The sequence below is a fragment of the Toxotes jaculatrix genome, chromosome 12 (assembly GCF_017976425.1).
Source record: "Toxotes jaculatrix isolate fToxJac2 chromosome 12, fToxJac2.pri, whole genome shotgun sequence".
Classification (NCBI taxonomy): domain Eukaryota; kingdom Metazoa; phylum Chordata; class Actinopteri; family Toxotidae; genus Toxotes; species Toxotes jaculatrix.
Window position 1 is genome coordinate 11,549,727 of NC_054405.1, and position 22,980 is coordinate 11,572,706.

The following is a 22,980-nucleotide window of genomic DNA, read 5'->3' on the forward strand; positions in this document are numbered from 1 at the left end:
GAAAAAAAGATATATTTAGTATAGGACATCTAAAGGTAAATTCCTTATTCTTGATGAGTTTAGGATTATTTCCTTTGTTTTCTCTCATCACCAGAACTACATCTAATTTAACATAGACTTTGGACCAATCAAAACCAAACAGACAGATTCAGCCTTGCCTTTTAGCAGTCTGATGTTTGCAACTGCATTGGAAATACATAGAAACAAACAAAGAAACGAATAAACACATAAATAAATAAACATATAATTAATTCTCCATTGGCTTGTGTGGGGTGAAATAATGCCAGAAATGATAATTATCATGTTTCAGTTTTGATTTGTGACCCTGAGAGGCTGCCCAACTTTTTCATTTAAAGCCACTCATTTAAATTATTATTATATTGTTGCCCACTCAAGCCAGATCTGCAACAATAAGTTTATATGACCCTGTAACATTTATATCAATATTAGTGCTGATTCAGAATGAGTGATGTTTATTGTCGTCATACAGTCTGTGTAAAATGTGTCAATGAAGAAGAACTTTGTCCTGTATTTTATTTCAGTAGCAATCACCCAGGTATTTACTGTTTTCACTATAAGGCACAATGAGGCAAATATTGATAGAAATGATAAAACACAACAAAGTAATGTAGCAGTGGATCAGAAGCTTTTATTTTAAACCGGTTTGTTTAAAATTCAATGTACGATTAGCATGAATTATTTTTAATACTTATCACAACGTACCCTAACACACTGCGGCGTGAAGCATCATGAAATACACTACAAGGAAAATTTCTAAATCTGTTACCAAACACAGCAACAATTTCAAAGAGATAATATTATTCAGACGCAGCCAGGATCACTACTCTTAGCCTCCAGCTGGGAGAGCCAGTCAGCTCTTCAGAAGTGGTACAAATGAGCAGAAGCCTTCTGACCAGGAACTTATGATTGCTGTAAGTTAAAAAGCAAATAAACAAAAAAAACAGAACAAGAAAAAAGAGAATGGAACTGAAGTTAAGATTCTCTCAAATTACACAACTTATGTGTCTGGAGTCAGGTTTCGTGAAGTGTGACCTTTGTCTTTACCTCTTTTTTGTTGCAGGTTCCCAACAAGCAGCCAAAGAAGCCGTTGATCATCTGAATGGCGCAGAGCAACATCTGCACAATGCTGGTTGCCAACAGAGTAGTGAACAGTCCGATGTTGAACTGCACCACGTTCTTGGGCTCAGAGCATTCTTGCCAGGACTTGTGGTTAGTCAGGTAGGTCAAATTACTATGTTAAAAAAAAAGGGGGTTTATAAGTGACCTGAACTTCATGATGTTAACAAATGTCATCATAAAACAATTATCTCTTATCTTTCACCTGTCTTTAAAAGGTGTTGTCCATGTCCCTTTGACTTTGCAGAGCGGCCCATTGCTCAGACCAAGCACAGCCACAATAAAACTGTACAAGCCACCAGTCACACCCACTGCAGCCAATATGATCGATAAGAACATCTTCAGAAGTAAAAGGAGAACTGAAGGTCAGAAACATTTTTTTGCCGTTTTAGAAATAATGTATCAACACTGAAGTCTTGGTCTTAATGTTTTGTCCCCGTTTATTTTGAATTAATTATTTATGAATTTAAGGAAATTTGTATCTCTTATCACCTTCCTCACATTCTTCTGTTACTGATCTCTATTTAATTGTTTAATTGTTGTGAGTTTAAAAATGATTGCGGGTAAAGCCTGTTGTGTGGGTCTCGTTAATGTTGTTTTTGAAAAATAAAAAAGGAGAAATGTCCTGCGCTGTGGTTCTACATCATCTATCTCAAGAGGACCTAAATGTTGAGCAGTGGTGATGCAGCACTACTCAGCATGTGTTTTTTTTCTCAGCTTGTGACAGTTCATTCTTGACATAATAGTCAAAAATGATGTTAACTCAGGGTACTCTCACTGCCTTGCTGACTTTTTCCTTTATCTTTCACTGAGCACTTGAAATGTCTACTTCCAACCAACTCACCCCAAAGCGATTCCCGCAGCACCCCTGTCCTCCAGTCGTTTGGATGTAAATTCCTGAGATCACCACCTGCAGTGACAGGAAATTAGACGCAGTGTCAACATAAAATACATTTAAAATAATTCATAAGTTTAGTTGAAACAATTCTGCACAGAAGTCAGTCATCAGTCAAGTTTTGTGGACTTGCTTTTCAAAAGACAACAGACTAGAGAAAAGACAACTCACCATTAAACCACCTCCAACGAGTCCCCCCATGTATTTCACCTCCTCGGTAATATGTCCATCTTTGGCGTACTTGACGTCCCCACCAGGAAAGAACAACACAATGTTACAGATGATGGAGATGAGCACTAACGGGTACAGACTAACAGCAATGCAATAGGAGCATTTTCCAGTACACATGTTGTCAGAGAGAAGACTAACTAACTGCTGCAAAACCTCTCGTTCACTAGTTTTTCAGTCAGATCCTTCCTGTTTCCAGAGAAGAACAGGCCTACTTGAAAATGACCCAAACAGGGAAATGTATTTGCACTGGCAGCTGAACACTATTAGTGATGATGAATTGATTGGATGTGAAGGTTGCTGAGAAGCCTGGTAGATGATGAATTGTAGGCAGACTGGAGCAATCCAAATAATTTTTTATGTGACAAAAATAGAGTCCGGTACAAAAATTTTTACAGTAAATGGTGAATATTTGGCCAAAACAGAAGAGAAAAAAGACACATGGGAGATGTAACTAGGTGATTAATAACAGACTGAAATGTAATTTATTACATGTAGTTAAATAACTTTTTGTGTGTAAATTGTACTCGCTGTAGTTTTAATCCAGCAGTCTTACATGAGTAGGGAGAACAATCAAAACTTATCAATCTGTTTAACTCGAAAGGACTTTATTCACTCTGTAACATAAAGTTGTCTTCACAACTGCCGAACTAAAGATGGATGCAACCTCAGGAAAAAATGGAAATTGTCAATTTTGTCCCATTTTTGCCCTTCATGGCCTGGTGTTTATCTTGATATTCAGTGTGCAAGCAAACAGGATGCGCCTGACCACAATGTGGAAAGCAGCAGCAAAGAGTGTGGATACTTTTAACACACGGCAAACATTTCTAAAAACATGTTATCTGGGTAATTATTTACCTTTTTTTTTTTTGTAAAAACAGACACAAATTAATAAATAAACATAAAACCTGTCTGGATGACATTTTTGAATACCAGCACTGTGTCAGTGTAGTGTCTTGTCTGTAAACCTCCACAGAGAAACATTTTTCCAACAAAGAATGAGTGGACTGAGAGTTGTTTCTGTTTGTTTTGTAGCAGTGGACTTCCCACACATACCTCAGAGAGACCCTAAGAGGTCCGGGCTCTGTGTTCTTTTCGCCCTGTAAATATTGGGGAACCTTTGAACGCACCCCCCCACAACCCCCCCTCCCAACTACCGGGGATCATTCCTCCTACAGCCGACACCACGATCATGGCTACGTCTCCCGTCAAAGAGTTCCTGGTTACCTATTTAATGCCAGAAAAATGCTATGAGGAGCTTTTCGTCAACTTTCACTTGCACGGTGAGACTTAAATTTCGCAGTGAAATCTGACAGAGGTGAAATGTTGCGAGAAATCTTTCCAGATGTGGGCGGGAGGAGTGGAGGGAGTGGGAGATGTTTTTACGCTTCTCCTGCAGAGTTGCTTGGATTGCAACACTGCGAACTTATTTTGTAAACACCTAAAACTTTGACATTATGTGATCCACGTGGGCTATTATTTCCGTTACTCTTTCACAAAATCACGTTTTAGGCTCACGAGAGGTCTCTGACAGTGTTATCCAGCAATAGATCCCTGCAGAGGTCGAACATCTGCTGTGGTTGTTTTTAACTTTTTTCATTTATGCCCCAGTGCCGTGTCTAAAGTTTGTGCTGAATAAAATCGCTGGATTTTGGATCTTACTGGACACATTCCTGGGTAAGACTTTACCTCAGCCTATACCTACCTGATTTAATCACGTGACAGCAGAAAAAGCAGGACATAAACAACTAACTGATAAATAACAGTGACCCCACTGACATGCGCACATTGGAGGTTTTCTAAGATAATGAGGAAAAAAAACTCCTAACTTCATCACATCACATCATGTATTATTTCACTAATTCTTCTTTACATTATGAAATCTTTATTGGATCTTTTTGACACAGCGATCTTCTTGATGTGATTAACTACACTGTCTACATATTGATTGCTAATTTGTTTGACTGTGAAACTACCAAATCTTCCGTCCTGAGTTGATGATGGTGTTGCACCTCCTCCACCCTCACCTCCCTGTCTGTTGTCTCCCTGCAGCACAGATAACACAGCTGCTGAAGATACTGTGGAGAGGAAGTGCAGACGGCCTGAGTCTGCCCTCTGTCCTGCTACAACTTTACGCTTTCTCATGTCCTGTTGTGTACGCCATGGCCAACAACTTCCCACTCTTGTATGTATTTGACAGCCATAAGTCATAGACCACGTCTTACACTCAGTGGTTGAGTTGTCATTGCAGGTTCACTTTGATCAAACCAGGTTAGCAACGCCTAGTTGCCTTCTTCAAAGCCACAGGTGTTACAAGACGAGAGAAATGCTGATTCACTGTCATTTTCAGACAGCGAGTCATTGAGTGACAGAAGTGTCACAGGTTTTAATTTATATGCATGTTGCAAACTTCCCAATTCTTATTGATGCAATAGATCAGAGGTCTTCAACAGGGGGTCCGCAGAAGTACTGCAGGGGGGTCGTGAAGTTTTTGGTTGATTAGACAATTTTTAAATCTATTTTTTATTTTTTTCCCCCCATTTTTTCCCCACAAATTTAAATGTCTTTAAAAACATGTTAATTAGACTTAGAGACTTAGACTTAGACAGACTTTATTGTCATTCAGGTATACAATGTATACAGAACGAAATTTCGTTGCATTTTACTCGCAACAGTATAAAAAGATAAAGGATATGGCATGTAGACAGTGAAATGAGGAAATAAGCAATAGAAATGAATAAATAAGGACTATAAACACAGGTAAAATATAAATACAGTAAAAAAAACAGTGCAAAGTGCAATACGGTGATTGAAAGAGACAGTAGTGCAGTCTATGGATTTAAGAATCTAAGAGTTTAAAAGTCTGATGGCGAGGGGGAAGAAGCTGTTCCTGAACCTAGTGGTTCTGCACCGGATGCTGCAGAATCTTCTTCCGGAGGGTAGGAGTGAAAAAAGTCTATGGTGAGGGTGTGAGGCGTCCTTGATGATGTTGCTGGCCCGGGACACACAGCGCTGAGAAGCAATGTCCTGCACAGAGGGAAGGGAGCTCCCGATGATTTTCTCAGCTGTCCTCACCACTCTCCTCACATTCCTCCAGTCTGCAGCAGTGCATCCTCCACACCACACAGAGATGCAGCTGGTGAGGATGCTCTCTACAGTACTCCTGTAGAATGTAGTGAGGATGGGTGGGGGCAGGTGGGCTCTCTTCATCCGTCTCAGGAAGTGCAGGCGCTGCTGTGCCCTCTTAACCAGAGACGCAGAGTTCACCGACCACGTGAGGTCGTCTGTGATGTGCACCCCCAAAAACTTAGTGCTGCTGACCACCTCCACGGCCGAGTTGTTGATGAGGAGAGGAGCGTGACTGGGCTGGATCTTCCTGAAGTCCACGATGATCTCTTTGGTCTTGTCAACGTTCAGGATCAGGTTGTTGCCTTCACACCATCTCACCAGCTGCTCCACCTCCTCTCTGTAGGCCAGGTCGTTATCATCTCTGATGAGGCCCACCACTGTCGTGTCGTCGGCAAACTTCACAATATGGTTAGTGGCAGACCTTGGGACACAGTCGTGTGTCATCAGAGTGAACAGCAGAGGGCTCAGGACACAGCCCTGGGGGGAGCCTGTGCTGAGAGTGATGACGCTGGAGGAGTTCTTGCCGACCCGCACTGACTGTGGTCTTTCAGTGAGGAAGTCTAACAGCCAGTTGCACAGGGGAGTGCTAAAGCCCAGGAGTCCCAGTTTGCCCACCAGATGCTGTGGGATGATAGTATTAAATGCTGAACTAAAGTCCAGGAACAACATCCGCACATGCGTGTTCTTCTCCTCCAGGTGTGTCAGGCTCAGGTGAAGAGCGGAGCAGATGGCATCCTCTGTGGAGCGGTTTGGCCGGTAGGCAAACTGGAGCGGGTCGAATGTGGGGGGGAGTTTGGAGATGATGTGGTCCTTCACCAGTCTCTCGAAGCACTTCATCATGATGGGGGTGAGTGCAACAGGCCGGAAATCATTTAGTGAGGTGATGTGTGTCTTTTTGGGCACTGGAATGATGGTTGCAGCCTTGAAGCACGTTGGAACTTTGGCTTGGCTCAGTGAGGTGTTGAAGATGTCCGTTAGGACACAAGCCAGCTGATCAGCACATTCCCTGAGCACTCGTCCAGGAATGTTGTCAGGGCCTGGGGCCTTGCGGGTCTTGACTCTTTTCAGGGTTCTCCGCACATCAGCTGAGGCAAGACACAATGCTGTTTCTTCCTGCAGAGGGACTCCTTTCTCTGCAGGGGTGCTGTTTAGTGCCTCAAACCTTCCAAAGAAGTTATTCAGGTCATTGAGGAAGTCAGTGTCATTTCCACACGCAGGAGGGGCGGTCTTGTAGCTAGTGATGGTCCGTAAGCCATGCCACATTCTCCTGGTGTTCGTGGGGTCATTGAAGAAGTCCTGTACTTTCTGGCTGTAAGTACGTTTAGCAAGTCTGATGGTACGGTTTAAGTTGGCTCTGGCAGTCTTCAGAGCCTCCTTATCGCCAGACTTAAAGGCTAAGTTCCGAGCCTTCAGCATTCTGCGTACTTCCTCAGACATCCAGGGTTTTTGATTGGCCCTGGTGGTGATGCTGTTTATGACACTGACGTCATCCATGCATTTGTTGATGTAGGCTGACACAGACATGGCATACTCATCAATGTCAGTTTGGTTGTTGTATGTTGCAGCCTCTTTGAACATGTCCCAGTCTGTGCACTCAAAACAGTCCTGCAGTGCCTCCATGGCCCCCCCAGACCACTTCCTCACCTGCCTAACGGTGGGTTTTTCCCGGATCAGCAGGGGCTTGTATGCTGGGATTAGCATAACAGATAGATGGTCAGACGAGCCGATATGGGGGCGGGGGGCTGCTTTGAATGCATCCTTGACATTAGTGTAGGCTTTGTCTAAAGTGTTCATTCCCCTGGTTGCAAAGTCCACATGCTGGTGAAAGTGAGGGAGGACAGATTTCATGTTTGCTTGGTTGAAGTCGCCAGCAACAACAAAAATGCCCTCCGTGTGGGCAGTTTGCAGCTCACTGATAGTCCGGTAAAGAACACTCATAGCCTCCTTGGTGTTAGCGCTGGGGGGCACGTACACAGCAGTGATGATCACAGCAGTAAACTCCCTGGGCAGGTAGAATGGTCTGCAGTTCACAGTCAAGAGCTCAATGTCCGGTGAGCAGTGACTGGAGACAGATCTAGCATTATTACACCAGTTGTTGTTGATGTAAATACACAAGCCGCCACCTCTGGATTTACCGCTGAGTGCGCTGCTCCTGTCGGCGCGGAATGTAGCTAGCCCCCCGATGCTAACAGCGTTATCCGGGATTGATGAGTTTAGCCAGGTTTCTGTCAGAATGATGGCACAGCAGTTCCTTAACTCCCGTTTAGATGTTAAGTCCAACTGGAGATGGTCTATTTTAGACTCTAGGGAGCGGACGTTGGAGAGGAAGATGGATGGAAGCGGCGTTTTGTAGGGTTTAGCTTTTAGCTTAGCCGTTAGCCCTCCTCGACAGCCCCGCTTCCGCCTTCGGTCACACCGCCTCCGCTTGCTCCGCTGTCGGCCGTTGCTGCTTGACGAATCCGCTGCTCCACAGACCGCTGGGTCTAGCCGGCGTAGCGCTCCGAGGCTACGTAAACGCTCCAGTGTTGTCGTGTCTACAAAGCCGAAGTTGCTGGATGGTCGTAAATCAAGCAGCTGCTGGCGATCGTACACTTTACTCTGCTGAGTACTGACTGGATTCACGGTCCTAGATGGCAAGTTTCGGTAGAAATGTCCATAACTGTCGCGAGCCCATGCAGCCGCAGCCGAACAGGGCGCCGCCATCTGTTTTAATGAGAATTTTAATATGAATTGAACATATTAGCAAGGTGGAGGGGGTTAGGGGGTCCCTGCTCCATCTCTCCATCAGTTTCAGGGTCCTTGGCCTGAAAAACATTGAAGACCCCTGTAATAGATACAAAAGATTAATCCTGCATACCTCATCACAAGTTCAAAGTGGGTCCATCAGTATCCATACATTATATAGGGGTCAGTCTCTGAGTAGAAAGTATTTTCTGTTTTGTAGGTGACTTGTATGTATCTCTTATCATACATGTATACTTACATGTGTTTTACTTGAACTGCTCCACAGTGCCTGGGCTGAGAGGCTCTTCACGTTGGCCCAGACATCTGCGATTGTCTTCCTCATCCTGCATTATCGTGGTGACACTCTCACAGGTTAGCACACATACCTGCAAATTTTACAAATGCACATTGCAAATAACAGTTTCAGGATACAGCTGGTGTCATTCTAGCATACATATAAAAAAATTGCTGACTTGCAACTTTCAATTACCCAAAACAGAAATAACACAGAAGTTATTACTTACTTATCAGACGTTCTGCTTAGTTACTCAAAGAGCTGAACTGGACATAGATTTAACAAGAGCTGTATAACTCATCTCCTTGTACATACAAATATACTTGATTATCCCTAGCCAACCAGGAAAAAACTTCCCTTGATGTTTTACATGTTGAGCGTGGATTCAGACTTAGAAGCAAGGGCTTAATACAAGCCACTTTTTCACCAAAATACTTTCTCACGTTCATGGAATTATCATATGTCCAGTAATCTTATGGTGCAAGTCAGAACTGTAGTTAAATTTAAGAAACATGAGGCACTGACATAGTTTTAGAACGCACAGATTATGAACATGTTTAGTAATAAAATAAAAAGTCACACTGCTGCAATACTCATGACTACTTCTATACAGATGTGAACTTTTGTGAGACATTTTAGGGAAGTAATCCCATGGGTCAAACACAACAGAAGCCTTAAACTTTACTTACAGTTGTCATAAAAGGTCTGAGTATAGTTAACAAGCTCTGTGTATTTTCAGCATTCATCCGAGTAATTTTGAAATGGCCCTGAATATCCTGCATGGAACATGGAATAAAAGCCTTAAAGTGCACAATTCATTAGTGTGAAAACATTCTGTTAAAACACATTAAGCAATGACTGGATGACAGTGGTCCCAGTGTTGTTGAATCATTGCTGAATGTGAAGAATGTTTTTATCAGCTGACAGCAGAGTTTCAGGTGATGAACATTCACACTGTCTTCCTGTTTTCATGTTTGGTCAGGTCTTTCCTGGAGCACCACCTTGTGGTGTTTGTTACCAATCGACTCATAAACTTTTCACAGTGACCTTTTGTTGGAAGAGCAATTACATCACTGCTTTTAAAACATGTTGATGAAGAGCTGTTTTAATTTAGATGGCAAATAAAATATTCCTGTTGAATTTTGTAAGTAATCATCCATTTTAGGTAATAAATTTCTACCACCTCATACATCTTTTATCCTGTTTTTTTGTTCATGTGGCAGGACTGCTGTTCCTATTGGCTTACAGTGGTGTAATGTTCCTCCTGGGCTCCTACGCAGCTGCAGCTGTGGTCTCAGTGATGCAGGCATCCAGTTTGGCAGCTTTAATTACAAGCAAGGTAGCAACTCAGTGGCTCATCTTCTCTGTCCAGCTCAATTTCTGAATTATGCCATGATTAATAAGACCTGGTAACTTGAACTGTGAAGTAACTGTCCAAACTTATCAGAGGACAGTGGATTTAATTGTTGGATTTGTTGTTTCCAGGTTCTCCAAGCTGGAGCTAACTACTGTAATGGCCACACGGGCCAACTGTCCACTCTGTCTGTGTTTCTAACGTGGGCAGGTTCTCTGGGTGTTGTCTATGTCTCTCTACAGGTATGCAGTCACACATAAACACAGCTGCACAACTGTATATTTTAAACTAATCTAATCTGTTCTTGTTGTCTTTACTAACTGACTTGCTTTAAACTTTGTGTACAGGAGACAGGAACCTCATTGGCTACTCTGCCAAACATACTGTCAGCCTGTCTTAGCTGTGTCCTCCTGGCCCAGGTCCTCTGTTACAGGAGCAGCACCGCAACTAAAAAGAAGAGTGAGTAGAGGCAGAGGGTGGTGACGAATCACTTCATATGCACATGTGTCTTTAAGAAATACTGTGACTCTGTGCTACATGTTGGCACATCAGTAACTGAAATACAGAGCTGAAATAGCAGAGTATGTTTACAGTGTTTTTATGTGCTTAGGTGCCTGTGTGCTACACTCTGTTCTTTTAATAGCTTAATAGTTTAATAGCTTTATGCAATTTAAAGTTCAGTTTTACTGTTAGTTTCCTGTTATTACAAGTGGAGGGAATTTAAAAAATAGTTTGTCGCCATCTAGTGATGTAAGTAAAAACTACTTCACTCTTTTCGGGGAAACAGAATTCAATGGAAGCGGCAAGTGACTGTAAAATAAATCATTCGGTTCATGGGTGTATCTAAAGTGGCTCTGTTACTGTTTATGAATTTGCATTCATTCAAATTTTCAGAAGCAAAAGTTTACTGCTTTCATTCTAGGTACAAACTGACTGACTGACCCTCCACATCTAGTCTCCAAACATTTTCAAAAGACTCTCACCAGTCCTTTCTAGTGCACATAAGGGCTTTAAAACCGGGGTGAGGCGCAGTCATGTGGCAAGCATTAGCAAGTAAACACACAGGCTTCAGTCAGATCAGGTGATGCCAGCGATTGGTTCCTTCCTGTGTTTGAGGGAACACCCTGCTGATGAAATATTCATCTTGTGTCTGATTTGCTGTTTGCACTGCAGACTGGGAAAATGTCTGTGCCAACCCCATAATGGTAATTCCAGCTGGAAAATTGGAATTTTTGTGGTAGCCTCTGCTTTTACTATTTTGCATCATATGATTCATTGTTTCTCTTATAGCCCTTTAAAAATATGTGACTTCATTTGTAGAAAAAACTAAATCCTTAAGTAATAAGTATATCAGGCTGCTATGCAGTTTTTTTTTATTTCAAAAAATATTTTTCCAGGTTTAATGAGCGTAACTGCTGTTTCTTACTTACACAGGCATTTACACACAGTTCAGCTTTGTCTTGTCAGCTACTGAGCAGCTCACTGGAGCAGTTGCAGGTTAAGTTTCTGTCTGAGGGCCTATTTAGGGAGGAGTGTTAGTCAATAATTTCTCTGCTTAGATTTTTCCTACAGGTTTGACATTGAACACCATCAACCTTCACAATGAGTCACAATGAAGGTAAATAAGGGAAAGCTTCATGAAAAAGAACTATGATAGATCTAGTAAATCAATTTACCTACATGTTGGTAAAAATATCCAGGGAGCTGTTTGATGTTTTTAGGTTTCTTTCTAAGCACCCAATTTCGATGGAAGAACCTTTTCATGAATGAGGCCTCTGGACTGGCCTCTGAGGTTCAAGTATTTCCAACCACTCCGAACAAAATGTCCAGTGTTTCCTTGTAACACTCCAGATATGTGCAGGAGCTCTGCCAAGACCCACTCAAGTGACTGTGGCTGCACACACGCAACAAGGACACATTAACCTTGTTTCCATCCTACAGAACACAGACATACATGTAGTGTTTCATATTCATATTTTATGGATTTTCTAACCTGTTGAACTGTACTGTGAACTAAATTTAATGATACTTTCAAATTTCATATCTGATCACTTAGTAAATAAAATGATATGTTGCTACAGAACACAGGGATTTGAAAGAGAAAGTATACAGAAACAACAGAGCTATCACCTTCATTTATGTCAAGACTGGAAAAAGCGTTTGTTATCTGTGTGTACATAAAATTCTCCTCCTCCAACGTTTCCCTCTGGGAGTCATGTTACAACTCAGGCTATTATCTAATGTTTGCAGTATCACTGCCAGTTTAGCACTGTGAGGTGAACATGCCCCAGGCCCGAGACATTCCCAGTGCTGTAAACATAGTTAAAGAATGAATAACATGTTAAAGAACGACGTCAGAGAAGCAGAGAGCTGCTACTGTTCTTGTTTCATGTTTGGTCAGTGCTCTCTGGTCATTAGTCATGTCATCTGCCGCTTGTCTGGGTCCAGGCCCAGGCCACCCAGTCCACAATGCACCAAAGTCCTATGGCACCTCCCACATGGGAAGCGGTGCTGCCCAGAGTGGGGCTCAAACCCATGACCCCGGGAAATTGAGTCTCGTGCACTACCAACTGAGCTAACTGGGCGGTGGCATTAGTCTTGTTCAAAAAATATTTAATTCCCCCCTTATATGTGAGAAATATTTTTTTTACCCTCCCTATATCCAAAATGATTTGTTCCTTTCTAATCATTCTGCCTGCTAAACACAATCTGTCAAACAAGACGATGACCTTTAAAATTGTTTGAGGTCACATGATAAATGCTTTTCACACTTCCTGTTCTCCAATTCCATCAGCTGGTTGGGAAATTCATCATTTGGGTCATTTTGAATGTAATGATGGGAAGATTACTCCAATTCTTGGAAATCTGATGAGGAAATGAACCTCATCAGATTGGCAATTTTTCCATTGTCTCATGTAATTCGGGCCATACAATACAAAGTAGTTAACACTACAATGTCAGTCACTAAAAAGATAATTTATTTGCTCTTCATGTCCATTACACAGGAATATTGACTGGCCATAACAGGAAATGCATTTTGTCGTACATTCATGAATCATTACCAAGCTGCTGCATGTAACATTCACTGACAGTGCTCAATTCTTAGGACAACGTTTTATGATGCAGGACACAGGTCAACAGAGACTGTACACTGGAAATATCTGCAACGGAGTCGAGCATCTATTTGACATTATCACCAAACTCTCTCCCTAATTTTTAATTTCTCAGGATCCTAAATTCTGTAAACTAACCAGTAACTGTTCAGGTTGTAGTTCTTGTAGACCACTGTTAACATGTTTCCATTCAATTCATAGCATAATTAAAAATGGCTTTATCATAATGGCATAATGGCAAAATTAGTAGGCAGCATACCATGTTAAGAATCTGAGGTAATTTTTGATGTTTTTCACCATTGGATAAAATCTGACAAAGGAGTCTTTAAAGTCAGCTTTTGGCTAGAAAGACCAATTACTGCCTAAAACAAAAAGAGGTTTTAAGGAGCCATCATTTTTTGGCATGTGAACCACCACAAATAGTTCAGCTGGCCTGATGCGACCTAAACAAATGGCAAAAGGTTTGGCACAAACAACAGGGTTTGTTGGATAATATTAATTTCTGGCTGAGCTGTTATTTCAAAGACATCTTTCAGAATCTAATAATGTGGTCTGGGGAAGACATCACAGTCTGATCTACCTTAATAACAATAATTGTTCTGTCACTGTTTGAAATATACAATACAGCTGATACTTTAGCTGTGCTCTTGTCCATTTGGATGAATTTTACCTTACAACATTAATCCAAAAACTGTTCAATTGACAGACATAAGAAAATAATAATAATAATAATGAACTCAGTTGTATTGTTGACAATACAACTGAGTGTCAAAACACTGAGAAGACAAAGTTGCTTCAGAAGTACAAAAATGCCAACCTTTGCTGCAGGAATATTCTTTATACAAGAAGACCAAAGCTTCAACTTCATGATACAAAATACTAAACTCAAGTAAAATTAGTTTCCTCTCTTCTGTTATGGAAATTGTGTTGACAGATGTGGTCATCTAGCTACAGTGTCATGAACATGTTGCACGTTCATGTTAAAAGATATGCAGTCACTACTGAAATTGCTCACAGCTGTTAAATTCTTGACACTCTGAGTATTGTTCAAGAAAGCATCCAACCTGGCTCACACATTAGAGAGCAGCTTTGTATCATTTCAGATTTCAAAATGTTCAGTGACCATTCATGGCAATCACACAAGTGGGCTAAACTGTACAGGCTTCATAGAAATACTATAAAACTGGACTCAGTGGACCCTTTACATTTAATGTAAACCTATACTGTGATGTAGCCTCATGCTGACCAGGATGATGTGTATTTACAATGTGTAGATGACGTTAATGCTAACTTATCTGCCCCAGCCCTGAACAAAGCTGAATAATCTGGTGGATAACAAATCTTCGCTTATGTCAATACCTACATATCTTAAGAGTGCCAATGATGATTTAAAAAAAAGTCTCTGTCTCAAACTGAAATACTTTTCAAAGGCCATAACAACACACTGACAAGATTAATCATGTGTTTTTCAGTTCTAATAAATAAACATACTGTTAGAAAGTAAATAGTAATGACTGATGGCACAGTTGTCATATACTGTTCCTTGAATAGTTCACAAAATGTTTTTCAAAGTTATGCCATAGCTAAATTACCCCATAAATTACAATTTTATTCCTGGTGAAAGATTAAGGCACACCATTTTGTAACTAGCATATCACAATGAAATTTTAGCAAAAATGTATTTTTTTTTTCTTTAACAAAAATGAGTTTCCTAACTTATGGTAACTCCTAACTGAACGTTTTGTTCATATTGAGCGAGGATCTGGTGATCTTAATAAAAATAAATAATAATAATATTACTTGTGGGATAGGAAGCAAATTTGCCAAAACATACAGCGTGAACATTTAGATTTTGTAACCGCAGATGAATGAGCCAATTTCAATGTTTTGAAACAGCAGGAAAAAAAGCACAGATGTCATACAGCACTGGTAATCTGTTCTGTCACTGACCTGACCTGACTTGTGTTTGACCGGTGTAAGAGGTCAAACACGGTGTGTTTAAAAATTGGTCAGCAGCTGAATAATCACAGAGGCAAGAGGACAGAGATCAGCAGCTTAGACATAAATGAGTATGATAACTCAAAGTCAGCTAATTTAGTTTTCTATTTATAACAGATTTTTAAATTGCTTTATGGTTATATTATGATATAAGAGAAGCACACTTTACGCAGAAGGGTTTTTGTAGTTATGAAAACCTCATTACATTTGGAAATGTTGATAATAACCTAAAAATGTCTAAGGTAGCCTGGTCTTGTCTCCTAAGGTGCTTGGAGTCTCCTAAGGTGCTAGGAGACAAGACCAAACTAGTTATTTGAGGTACGTCCATGAGGAATAGTAAAACACAGTTTTATTCCAATTTTTGACAAGCCATAAAACATAAATAAATAAATAATTTTGACAATGAAGATGCTCTGTGCTGTCCGGTCAGACTGACGGATATGTACAATATTCACTAATAAATAAACAGGAGGAAACTGTAGAATGAAATAATTAATGTGACGAAAATCATAAAAAGAATGTGGAGGTAGTGTTGTCCAGTGGATGCTGAGAGCAATTTTTTAAATTCTAATCTTTGCATTTATCGAACAAACTTTATATGCTGCGTTTTGTCACCAGCGACTAATGAAAATGTTAAAACAGAGACATATTTTACTGAGCTGCTGTTTCTCTTAATCTCTTTTTAAAAAAGCCACTTTTTAACTATGTAATGAATGTTATGGCTTGTTTTGCTGAATATCACAACACACTAAGGGTGTGCACAGCAAACATTCCTTAACACTTAATTTGCTTTCAGTTTGCTTACCCTGTTTTAGCTGTTCCACTATTTGATGTTGACACTTCAGAGGGATTCTTGTCTGCTACAGATGCTGTCATTCATGAAAGGAAGTCTTGATCCAAGAGCTGCCTCTAATCCTTATAAAAACAGTCCCTTTTTTCCAGTTAAGGATGGAAAACCCACCGTTCTCCATACTGTTTTATATGTTCTGTGTCAGCTTATTCCACTTCTTTCATTTAAGCTATATGAAGATTCATAATTTGACACACATTTACCTGGCATGTTTAGAAACTTTATGATCTCAACCAGAACTTAAAATAAAGTTCTGTGAATTTGAAGAAATGTTGTTTTTACAATATAAAAAGAGTGTGTACTGACTGGCTCACCACTGGGTGAGTGATCAGCAGGACCTCTTTGAGAACACTTGTTACCTTGAAGGCAAAGTTGCTTACAGGAAGTCCCTCATCCACGCACTTCTTACTTCTGTTGCTACATTACACTCTGCGTCACCTCCTGCCAGTTCAAGTCTGTGGCATGTGTCATTTGTGATGCCCTCACATTTTCATCGGTGCTACTTCTATACAAGCCTGATGAGACTGTATTATCACACCGACATATCTGTTTCCCTTTGAATATACTGGTTTAGATTTTTACCTATGTTGGCAAAGCACAAAGAAGCTGAAACCTGGTTATGTTGCACCAATCATTTCATAGCTGTTGGCACATTAAGTTTTCAAACTGTGAGCCACATTCGATGCTTTCTCCAGAAGGTACACAGTTGTGCTCAGTGCAGATTTTTTTTATATCTTTTGGAATGACGTAACTGTAGAGTTTAAGAGCTATAAAAGAGCCATGATGTTTGATGTATTTACCCCAGTGAACACACAATATACTGTATATGTAATCTATTATATTCTCAAAATTTCTGTGTAGGTTATCATCTTATCTGAGCACATACGCTACAGAGACTAATCCAAGTGCATTTTCGCATCTGTCAGACAGGACAGTTCAGAGCTCTTGACTACAGTTTTGACATTTTCACCTTCCTTCTTATTGTATTTTGACTCTACTGATGTGTTTTCTTATTGGAGTGTAAAATGTTACCTTTGCTCTTTCTCTCTCTCTCATTAAGAAAGGAGAGCATCTCCTGGTTTTTCTTTTACCTCATAATAGTAAACTCATTAAATGAGGACTCATTTAACCTTATGCACTCAAGAGCTTAATGAGTTACCCATTTCCCAGTCTCCTTCTCCCCGGTGTTATCTGAACTGCTGGTACAGTTTGCGTAGTTCATCCCAGAAGAACAAAGACAGAATAGTGTGCGGGCCGAGCCGGAAATAAGAAGCTCCCAAGCCTTTGTAGAGTCCTGTCAAGCCCTCCTTCCTCAGCGTCTTGGAAAAGCAGTCTGCAAATCCTTTATAAAGCTGCCCCTTATAGATGAGAAAAAGACAGTCAGCCTAGATCTGATTGGCTTAATGTCTTTGAGATCAGTTACTACCTATTCTGTTATAATCCTTAAAACAGTAGTACACCGATTTAGCTTTGCACATCTAAAACAGTTGGACTCATAAAGGACAACAAGGTATGGTTCAAGATATTTGTCAAAATCTGGTGCCTACATTACCCACAATATAACTCGACCACTGACAGTTCAGTCAGAGAATTGGCTGTGTTAAAACTAGTAGCAGCTAATGTAGCCTGGAGCTGCAAGTCTTGAGGCTAAATTATGGCAGATTGTGCCAGTTACAATTAAAGTTAACACCTAAACAACTTGGTTTTTTATCAAATATTAGAAATTATAACTTAAACGTGTTGGTCTGTCACCTTGCCCAGATGGTCCACAGGCTGGTTGTAGAGCCTTGTGCTCACCACGTCAAAAGGTGTCATAGCCAACACCACCACAACACTGCTGATCATGCCAGCGCTCAGGGCCACCAACCAGCTGTCCTTTGGGAAAACCTGTGGAAAAATAAAATAATGTTATGAGGCATCAACCTCAAACAACATGATGGAGCGCACACGCTCAGGTAGCAGTATGCTACAAGAGAGAAACAACACGATGCAGCAAACTCTCTCTCTGCACCAGTGCAGTGAGACTAGACCGGTATATCATCACCAGGGTAACACCATGTGTGCAGCCAATTTTAACTGGTCATGCTCTCCTACATTCAGTGAAACGGTTCTATTTTTAGTACCTATGTTACACACACACACACACACTCCACTATGTACAATCAAAGCTGCTTCCTGTGCAAATCTGCTGTTTTACAATGCAACAGAATATAAATGAAAACTTTTGTTTGTACTAAACTTTCAGAGGAAATTTGTGTTGCGCTCTGTAAGAATAGTGACACAACAATAAAACAATAAATAGACAACCCGGCAGCAGCACTTTTTACCTCTTTGAAGGTCTTGCAGACCTGTTGTGTTCCTGAACATTATGGAACAACGTAAGTCAGCATTAAATTAACACAACTGTTAATGTTATAAACAGCAGTAGCACCTTATGCCAGAGGCAGTGGGCCGGCAGTTGCCTGGGACACTGGGAGGTGTGAACAGTCCCTACCTCCACATTGACCAACCCCACCAACCAGTTAAAACAGCTGACAGGAAGTACTTGGAAGTGAAGTAAAAGAAAACTGCACACAAGGTTGTTAGGATTCTTTTCTGAACAACTTTGCCAGACTGGTCAAATGAAAACAACACTGTTCATTGATCAGTGAGGTTCTGGCATTTAGTATCAAAGACCTTTTTTTAGCTAGAGCTGGATCAGCTGCCACTTGCTCCCAGTGAACTGGTGCACTAGTTGTGTAAGCCTCATGTTTTCAGGCAGGGGGGGGGGGTGAAAGGTGTCGAATTTCTATTCCAGAAGAGTGCAATGCCTAGGGCTTTGTCGTGCCACAATGCCTGTTTATGTAACCTGTGCACAGGCACTGACCGCGATTTATCTCTTCCCTGCCTGTCTTTCTAAGCCTGAAACTAAAGATTTCTTTATGGTCTTTGAATGTAGGCCAATAGAAGGTGTAGATGTAGTGTAGATAGTGAAAAATGCCCATTGCAGGTTCCCAGAGCCTAATATAACAGTCCTAAACCCAAAGTTTAACAATCATATAAGATAGTAAACTTTCTAATATTTAAGTTTACTAAGATCATAGCAGCTCTACCTGAACTAAGCAGTGAGTAACACCAGACCACCCGCCCCCAAAGAACAGTCATGTTTATTCTTGAACAATGTGGTCATACGAAAGACGTGCTACCACGGTGAAATCCTGAGGATACCACATACCTCCAGCCAGCCTGCTCCCAATCATCACCATTAAATTTAGACCACTTTCGACTTTTTAAGATCAAACCTCGGAGAGCCGTATTTCTAACCTGGAGGTCGATCACAAGCTCCTTGGAGGAGGAGAAAGTGGAGAGCTGAGCAGCTGACCCCACGCTGACCCTCGGTACAGCAGCGCTGGAGCCCCTCCACAGTCCCAGAATGCCATGCTCTCTGTAGATGGCTGCCAGAGCATGGTTCATCCCCTGGCAGGAAGGAGGAGGAACACATGAGAAAAATGATGATGCCTGACACTCATATTTATTACTTCCAGTTTAGGTTATTATTTTACCTGGTGTTTATACTGGTGTCCAACTGCAATAGAGGAGGTAGACTGACTCTGCAGATGAGTCTTCACCTGTCAGTGGAGAGAATTTGTGTTTACTTTTCTCCACAGATACAAGAGACAGCTCACCTTGAGATGTCAAACATGTCATCATACAGAGAAAAACAAAGTCAAGCCTGCACAGCCTATAATAAAGCCAGGAACTGACCAAATATATGGGGCTGCCCATCACAGCCCCCACCACTCCAGCCACAGCCCCGGCTAACGTGGTTTTGACTGCGCTGACCCTCCCGTTGGTGTGGATGTAACCAGAGGACTCAATGATGGCGTACGAGCCGAGTCTGACTCCATTCATAAAAAACTGATAAACCAGCCCGGGCACCAGTCCCTTCTGTAAGCCGCTCAGACCGTCCACTTTACCGATGGTGTAAAAAGCGTGGAACACGTTGCGATAGTAAACCTGGTAGGTGCCCCGGCTCTTGAGCTCTCCCTGCAGCTGCATCCGCGTTTTGACGACCTCCAGCGGGTTGGTGAACAGACACGCTCCGCACGCCGCCGCTCCGCTCAGCACGAAATCCATCGCGACCGTCCGGCGGGAGGACAGATGTGGAGTTAAAGCTTGCTGTCAGTCCGATCTGTCCTTCTTATCAGCGGCTGTCTGCTCAGCACCGTTTCCTCCTCCCACATACTGCACACACACACACACACACACACACACACACACACACACACACACACACACACACACACACAGTGAGCTACATCCGTGAGCAGACATGAGACCACTTCAGGAGCTCCCCGTAAAGTCGTAATTCCGATAAACGACTCTGTAAATGTGTCTTCTCTGTGACGTCTCTGTTTGTGTAATGGTTTACGAAATACATTTTTGTTTCAGTTTCAGTTGACCTCCCTAGAAAACGCTCGTTTTCGTGTTTACAAATTTTTTTTTTTTACAAAAAATGTTATTCTGTCCACAATGTTTTGACCGAAAAACCCTTAACATTTTATAATTAACAAAAGACAAAATAACATAAGCCATATCAGGTGCATCTAGCCCAAATTTATAACCAACAATACATCGACTAATAACTACCTGTTAAATAACTACTGCTTATGCCTTTAGTGTTACATGCTAACTGAATTTGCATAGACATCTGTAATGAAGTGACATAGATATGCTTCTATGAATTTAACAACAAAAATGCATGTTAGATCAACTTTGATAAAGAAAAAAATGTAAATAGATTCATTCACATGGGTGAACTGTAAGAATAATGGGGACATATTTTTAGTATTGTATTTAGTATCACACGTCGCCCCCTAAACATCTCATACTGGAGACTGGTACCACGGCGTACGTACGTTTGACGTGCTTAATCTCAGCCAATGAAAACGGCTCTTTATCACTGGATTTGTTAACTGTGGCCCCGATGGATGGCGGGACCGACAAGCTGAACAAGAGAACGGTCAGCCATGTTGCTGCAGTATATCCAGTTCTCCTTGTCTGACCAGTAAATCAATGAGAGAAACTGATTCTATCTAACACAGCAGCAGTATCATGTCTAATTGAAATGAGGTAGGCAGTAATCAGTTTCAGATTATCTGTACTTAATATAAATCAGTATTTCTTGACACTGAGCAGTGACAAACTTCAGTATTTCTATTAAAATTCCTCTCAGTGAAGTGAAGTGAGATCAGGTAAACACTGGGTTACCAGGTCAGCACCATCACTCTCAATTAGAGATTATTGTCTGAGGCAGCGCATTCACTTCCAGTGCTGTTTTTAACCGTATCTCGGTTTAATCATCTGAGGAGCAGTTTCACCTCAGCAGCCCAAGGAGACAGCAGACAGTTTGACAGCTTGACAACTCCGTGTGTGCAAAAGTAATGAGATTTTTACCTTTGTGCTGAATTAATTAAATGGGGAAAGATTATCCACTTGCCTTAAAAGCACCGTAAGACAAGTCATTATTAAGTCAAGCCATTTTAGACTGATAAAATTAAAGCAGTGGAGTGGTGGAAGAATGAGTGTAAGCTTGTGTTTATATTTTTGTATTTATGACTTTGTAGATGATTAAGATGTTGTGGTACTATTTCTGTGAGCTCACCTTTGACTTATCAGATGAAAAGGCACTGTTAAGATCTATGCAGGTATTGGTGTCTTTGAGCAACAGACTAAACTCCTTGTCTGGGTGGGTGGGTTGGTTTGTTCTTCGTCACTGAGCTGGATTAGACTGGAAAATAAAATCTGTTTCACCTCTACCCTCTTCAAATAGGATTTATGTCCAGGGTCTTTTGAACAGCCCCAGCCTGATGCACAGGACAGGAAATGGGCTTAAACAGTCCTTAATAGGACTACATTCTATGTTTTGGGTCAAATGTTTCCTCTGTTTGTTTTGTATTCCCTTACCTTTGTTCAATCTGGTTTTGTTTCCAAATAAAAGTAACTTCCCTTTCACAGAATAGTATACAACAATTTTCCTGACAGTTTCTGAAGGTGGCACAAGTTTAGCACTGTGTTAATTGAAACATCATCAGCATGTGTGGATGTAGAGCAGATCATGAAGTGTAAAAGTTCTTAAATGAGGAATAATATTAATATCAGATTTTCTTTCTTTATTTTATTGTATTTTACTTTGAGCTTTGGCTCATTTCTCTCAACTGAGGTTTGAATGTGCAAAACTCTTAATGCAAAGAGCCAAACTTGCTCGCTAAATTCTCACACTTAAACACAAAATGTTGAACTCTAAATCATCCAGTCCTTAGACACCTCATATAAGTACACCTCATATAAGTTTCAGTGCTGATTACTAAGCCTGCAGATGAACTGAATCAGTGCAACATGTGTTTGTAAACCTTTCTTATTATTTTTACATCCTTTACAGTCATTTGTCAGTATTGCAAATTACTTCACCACCAATGCAATGCATTTGAAATGTATGGGAAAACATGGGAGAAAAAAAATGCAAATTTCTTGCCTTTTGTTAATTGTCAGGTTATGTTGCCATGTATTGTGTTGATTGTGGTGCAAACATTTATTAAAAGTAATATAATCAGTTTAATGTATTTTAGATTATAGTCACAGTCATCTCCTATACCAAATAAGGATGTTGGATTTTCTTTGATACATCCTGAAAGCAACATTAAGAGTCGGTGTTGTGTATTACACAAAGTGAAACTGTGGTAAAAACTGAGCCAAAGGAATCGTAAATGACAACAAACGACTTCCCAGCAGGCTCAGTATGTGTCAGTCTGCCTGTGACAGTGCAGACGGGCTCCTGTGAATTTCCCCTTCTTCAGCAGATTGATGAAAGCAGCTTTGTGTTTTTGACCACAAATGAGCAGTTATTTCATTTTAAACAGGTGCTCTGATACAGTTTCTCTGCTGTTTGGCCTTGTTCCCATCCTCTTTAGCTGCCTGATCCAAATCCCTCTTCTCTCTTTCCTCAACCACCCACTAAATCCTCTCAAATGAAATGTACCCACTTAATTTCTTTCTCCCTTGTTCATGCAAGTGTAACTACTTTTGTGACGATCTTGATTCACATGCAGAGCAACACATCAAATGTAAACAGCATTTTCTCACACAGCTAAGCCCATACAGACATACAGTAGATCAAAGATTATGTTAACGCTGTGTTGTGCTCTTAGATACCTAAGGGAGATAATCCACTTTCAGTGTGGAGCTTGGCTTTTCAGCCGGACTGTCACTCAAAAGACT

At 41.0% G+C, this 22,980-nt stretch overlaps 3 protein-coding genes across 3 annotated transcripts in view; 1 reads left to right on the forward strand and 2 right to left on the reverse strand.

The window, feature by feature from the left end:
• Positions 1 to 647: 647 nt before the first annotated feature.
• On the reverse strand, positions 648 to 2,434 carry LOC121190846 (transmembrane 4 L6 family member 5-like). The gene is made up of 5 exons (XM_041051863.1): positions 2,204 to 2,434; positions 1,982 to 2,047; positions 1,343 to 1,476; positions 1,066 to 1,252; positions 648 to 930 (listed from the first exon to the last, which is right to left on the reverse strand). Exons 1-5 carry the CDS (start codon positions 2,378 to 2,380, stop codon positions 922 to 924), a joined length of 573 nt encoding a protein of 190 aa, XP_040907797.1. The 5' UTR covers positions 2,381 to 2,434; the 3' UTR covers positions 648 to 921.
• Positions 2,435 to 3,424: 990 nt separating this feature from the next.
• LOC121190748 (mannose-P-dolichol utilization defect 1 protein-like) lies at positions 3,425 to 11,984 on the forward strand. The gene is made up of 7 exons (XM_041051732.1): positions 3,425 to 3,543; positions 3,872 to 3,937; positions 4,313 to 4,445; positions 8,400 to 8,485; positions 9,632 to 9,747; positions 9,894 to 10,004; positions 10,110 to 11,984. Exons 1-7 carry the CDS (start codon positions 3,453 to 3,455, stop codon positions 10,227 to 10,229), a joined length of 723 nt encoding a protein of 240 aa, XP_040907666.1. The 5' UTR covers positions 3,425 to 3,452; the 3' UTR covers positions 10,230 to 11,984.
• A 738-nt stretch (positions 11,985 to 12,722) lies between these two features.
• slc25a35 (solute carrier family 25 member 35) overlaps positions 12,723 to 22,980 on the reverse strand; it is a 56,070-nt gene continuing 45,812 nt past the window's right edge. The window contains exons 2-6 of the mRNA XM_041052159.1: positions 19,468 to 19,947; positions 19,266 to 19,331; positions 19,027 to 19,179; positions 17,476 to 17,610; positions 12,723 to 17,081 (exon numbers count right to left, since the gene is read on the reverse strand). Coding sequence (XP_040908093.1) covers positions 16,911 to 17,081; positions 17,476 to 17,610; positions 19,027 to 19,179; positions 19,266 to 19,331; positions 19,468 to 19,839 — 897 coding nt within the window. The 5' untranslated portion in view covers positions 19,840 to 19,947 and the 3' untranslated portion in view covers positions 12,723 to 16,910. The remainder of the gene's footprint in view (positions 17,082 to 17,475; positions 17,611 to 19,026; positions 19,180 to 19,265; positions 19,332 to 19,467; positions 19,948 to 22,980) is intronic.